Genomic DNA, 5065 nt, shown 5'->3' with positions numbered 1-5065 from the left:
GTTTTCAGGAATCTTTCTTGATATATAATGGCCAGGATGATGGGCGTCGGATGACGACAATAACTGTTTATACGATGGAATCGATTACTTAACAGTTCCTTCAGGACATATGGACAAAGATATGAGACTGTTGGACAGCAAATTCTAATCTATGATTTAATCTCCTCAACATGTCTCCAACATTGCCACCGGATATGGCAGTTTTGCTGCATAATTACAATCGTTATGTTCAGGCACTTAAGAAAGCACGTTAAATGAGGCTTGTTGTTGACGAGTATGTCTTTTTGATTACATAGTTCTACGAGTGGGTGTTTTAAACAGTTATATCTTTGACATTTAATATAATGAAAACCACAGGGACCAGCAGCCAATTCGTTAGAAATAGTGTTTAAAATCAAGTTTAATTATTCTTTGTCGCCTAGTAGAAGCAACTAGAACTAGAACTGTTAAACAAAAATAATTTACTCCTGTAAAACTGGCATTTAAACAAGAGTATCTCACAGACAAAGCAGCAAATATTGTATTCCGGGTTTTTTTGTAAATATTAAAATAGAATATATAGGGTGTATTGGTTTTAATTGTGTATGGAAACTATGCTATGTGCGATGAATAATGAAATGATATTGCAAGGTATTTGTACTGTTTAATATAAATACATAAAAGGATGTTTATCACCCATAATATGAAGATGACGTTGTTAAGAAGCACAACAAAAAGCATAAAGTTCAAGTACAATTACAAAACAACATGACACGTGCATTGAACCTTCGTGCTGAAATAAATTTTGAAATTAGATAAAATACTTTTTTGGTTATCACATATAGTCTAAAATATATTGAGACATATTCTTGAAGCAGATATTACGTACGTTATATGTTTTTCATTGACTTTACCAAAACATATATTTCTAAATAATTCAAAACGAACGACACTTAATGTTTTTTCTGAATAAACCGAGATGTGACGTTACAAGAGACCGTAACCAATTTTGTTCTGGAAAATGTTTCACTTACGTCATTATGTCAATACTATCCGTCAAAATACTTGCGTTACCTGGTTGCTTTTAATACTTTTGTTTGCATTGCAAGCCAAGTCTTTTTTATAATACCTGGAACAAGCAAGGTACATTAGCGCGTAATTTGAGCACAGTATCGACTTTGTGTTTGATTAGTTGCTTTAAGTGCATTAAGTACGGTCACTTCTTATCATCAGCTCACAAAACTGTTATTAAAAATATAGAAAACCTCTCAATCAGATTGAAACCCTATGAAAAAGAAGCACTCATCATGAACATGACAGAACAGAACAGATAATTCATTTAGACAAGTACATAGTACATCATTTTCTTAACTACAAATGAATAAAAAGTAACCAAACAAATAGAATGACAAATATTATACACTATGATAAATAACTAATAGTATACACTATGATAAACAACTAATATTATACACTATGGCCCGATTGTTCAGAAAGTCGCTAAATAGTTAACGACGAAAATCGTTGTTAAATTTAGCGATAAACAGATAGCGATCGTTAGGATATTCGCTAATTTGTTTCTGATTGTTCAGAATTTTTTAGCAATAGCGATCGTCAACATTTTCGTTAAACTAACAACAAATTTAAATCACCTCTTACCCTGATATCAAAAATTTAGCGACGGTTAACGACGACAAACAAAATGGCCGCATTAATTGGTGCTCAGAATGTAAACATCAGGAAAAAACGTGTTTATCGGCCAAATTTTGTATATAAAACTCTCACAGACAAGGAACTGCGTGCAAAGTACAGATTTGGTAAGGAAGGGTTGCAATTTTTAAATGACCAGCTTGAAGAAAGGCTCCGTAGACCTACCGGTAAAGGTTGTGCCATGAATCACGCAGAGCAGGTAAATATTTACCTTTTTTTTCATTTTGGGTAAAAATTTCATTTAATCAGAGGAATTATAATAGGACTTATGGGTATAGACATACCTTTCAATCATTAATACTAACGTGGACTTTTAATCAGTTAATAGACCCGTGATATTAATTGTTAATTTTATACTTATGCCAGAATGACAAAGCAAAATTTACCTTCCACTGTTGAAATTGAATATCGGATAGTAGGTTTGTGTCATCTACAGGTAGATACAAGTTATCTACGATAAGATTCAAACAATGATTAATTAATGCATTGAATCAAATCGTAAAGTACCTTATGTGTCTTGCAATTTGAGTGTAATCCACAAATGTATACACGGTTTTCTTGGTGTTTTTATTTCTGTATCCAATTTTATGATAGCATTGATTAATATTTTTATTGCTAAACCGGTTTCGTAGTGTTTAACAGAGGCCCGTCTTCAAATATTCTCAATACAAATATCGGTGGAAAACAGAATCTCAAGAAATGAACAAAAAGTAAAGCTAAGGAGCTTTATAATTATTTAAATGATAGTACAGTTTGCATTGCTCTACGTATAATGCCACTGGGGCATTTTTCGATGTGGTAGGGGACACCATGGGGCGCTACAAGGCGACAGTTTGTCGCGTGGTAAAACATGTATCAGAAGGTCTTGTAGAGATGAAAGATCGCTTTATACGTTGGCCGACTAAAATGGACACCCGTCGCAACATTATGGCAGGGTTTGCGGATGTAGCTGGGATTCCAAATGTGATTGGTGCGAAATCATCAATATGTATTAAAAAATATAAAAATTATGAGTGTAACCAACATCACATTATCACTGATTCGATGATAGATGAAACAAAGTTAAATTGAAAGGATAAAATAAAATCTATTGCATCTAATGTGCTGTATCGAAGCAGTTCAATACTAATAACCGTCTCAAAATTTGGATTTTATTTATACAATGGGTTATGGTGACCCCATGTCAGGGCCTCAAATATCAAGGGAAGGCACTATCATGAAATATAGAATTGCTTGATTATAATTTTAAAAAATAAATTAATAGATCTAAACAAAATGATATAAATGCTTGCAAAAGATACATTTAACATGTATCACATTTATTTGTTTACAACTGTTTGTGATTTAATGATTATTTCATCGTGTTAAAAGTTTGTGACATTCGAATTTTAATAACATAAACCGGTTAAACCATTCTACAATCAAGTGGCACATGAATCATGACAGAAGTTGGCAAGCGCTGGAAGAAAAAATCGCTTTACTGGATAATATTTGAAGCTGCGACACGTAGCATGTATTTGCAAAGGTATGAACTTATGGCATGGACAATTGACTATGGTAAATTATCATGACATCTTTTCATTATTCAAGGATTTGTCATATTCACACTCCACATGGAAAAAAATGGAGGTAGGAATTCCATTTTCTATTTTTAGAACATGTCGAGTTCATTTGTGTATCTTTATAGCAGACGGAAATATTTTAATAAGCATTTGATAGTGTAGAAATATATCTGTAAATAAACATGATACTTAATGAATTAAGTAGTACTTGATGATTAAATCCATAAATAAACAATGAATTAAGAAGTCTTATACCCTTCTCTGCTGCAATTGTGGTTTCTAGCCCACCAGGAATCCCACTGAAGCCTGGGTCTGCCTTATTGATGTTAATAAGGCGGAGCACCTCCTCGGGCGGTTTTTCAGATGGTGGTCCACCCCCTGTTCCCTTCAAATGCTTTCTTTGTTGCATTTCTGTTGACTTTGCAACCCGGTTCAAGTTGTGAAATTTGTTTCTCACATCTTTTCCTGTTCTTATCCCAACTCCAGCAAGTGAAACAGCACTTCCAATACAATCCCACATCTTTTGTTTCGCATCTTGTGATACCTTTGCGTTATTTAATTTGTCCTTTACTTTTTCATATTCAGTTATGAGAATTTCCCTCTCATATGCACTAAAGTTGCAACCTCTTTTCTTATTTTTTTCTGACAATGACAAAGTGTTGTCTGCTTGGGCAGCCATTATGTTTTTTTCAATGCATTGTGGGTAATACTTGATGCATTTAAATGCATTGTGGGAAAAAGCAAATGCAATATGGGTCAACCCCATTATACATTTGTCGCTTAAAATTTAGCGATATCGCTAAATTTCCTAGCGATATCGTTAAATAGTTTAACGATTATTAGTTAGCGATAGCGATAACAATAGTCTGAACAATCAGAATTTTAGCAATTTGTTAGCAAGCGATACGTTAAAAATGTAGCGATTGTTAATTTGACGAATCGCTAACTTCTAGCGACTTTCTGAACAATCGGGCCTATGATAAACAACTAATATTATACACTATGATAAACAACTAATATTATACACTATGATAAATAACTAATAGTATGCTTTCAAATCAGGTGAGAATGAACAAAACTACTATCTAAATCAATATTCAAAGTTGATCTTCTAACACTCAAGAGCTTGTTTGACAAATAAAGATAATTTTATGAGTTCTTGATTATTTCTTGAAATGTGTTTAACATTTCAATAAACGTTAATACACAATATGTTTACGGTATATTAGTCCACAAACTTCCAGGACATTGAAGCTGCGATTATAATTCCTAATTGCATGTATAATTAAGTTTTGTTTTATGTTGTTGCTTTATATTTTCATTAGTTTCGAATCGCAATTGATCAGTACCTTTTCAATAATTTTATATATACAAGACTTTTATTATCAACTTAATCAACACTATTCATTTTCTATTATATATGACTATTCGTCGCTTTGAAAAATTAATCATTCTAATTACTAATGCCGGGTTTGTGAACAGCAAGCTTAAAGCTCTGTTATGCCTGAATACAAATGTTCAATATTGAAATGATTTTAACACCGGATACTAGAAACCAATACCAGCTCGGCAAACAAATTCACTGCATGACGACTGATTCCTATGAATGTGCACAAACTAATAAATATCCAAAGGACAAAATGATATGGTTCCCCGAGGTTTTGGACTTTAAATGGAACGATAGGGGTTAAATAGTCTTCAATGAGGTCAATCCAAGCTATTCATTGAGGAAATGCGCAAATTAAAGTTTTCCTTTAACCTGTCTTTGATGTATCCGACAAAAACTCCACAATGGATATATCATTGAGGAATCA

General features: G+C 32.9%; 1 protein-coding gene across 1 annotated transcript; it reads right to left on the bottom strand.

Moving 5' to 3' along the window:
* Positions 1–3110: 3110 nt before the first annotated feature.
* LOC128244272 (uncharacterized) lies at positions 3111–3930 on the bottom strand. The gene is made up of 2 exons (XM_052962290.1): positions 3507–3930; positions 3111–3148 (listed from the first exon to the last, which is right to left on the bottom strand). The coding sequence occupies exons 1-2, from the start codon at positions 3928–3930 to the stop codon at positions 3111–3113; spliced, it is 462 nt and encodes a 153-aa protein (XP_052818250.1).
* Positions 3931–5065: the final 1135 nt, after the last annotated feature.

The sequence above is a fragment of the Mya arenaria genome, chromosome 8 (genome assembly GCF_026914265.1).
Source record: "Mya arenaria isolate MELC-2E11 chromosome 8, ASM2691426v1".
Taxonomy (NCBI): Eukaryota; Metazoa; Mollusca; class Bivalvia; order Myida; family Myidae; genus Mya; species Mya arenaria.
The sequence above is the reverse complement of the archived record's forward strand: the minus strand, read 5'-3'. Positions and strand labels throughout refer to the sequence as shown.

Coding starts and splice junctions, on each gene's coding strand:
- LOC128244272 (XM_052962290.1), bottom strand. CDS start 3,930: ATGGCTGCCCAAGCAGACAACACTTTGTCATTGTCAGAAAAAAATAAG. Junction 3,149..3,506: donor CACAATTGCAGCAGAGAAGG/GTATAAGACTTC, acceptor TTTTTCTTCCAG/CGCTTGCCAACTTCTGTCAT.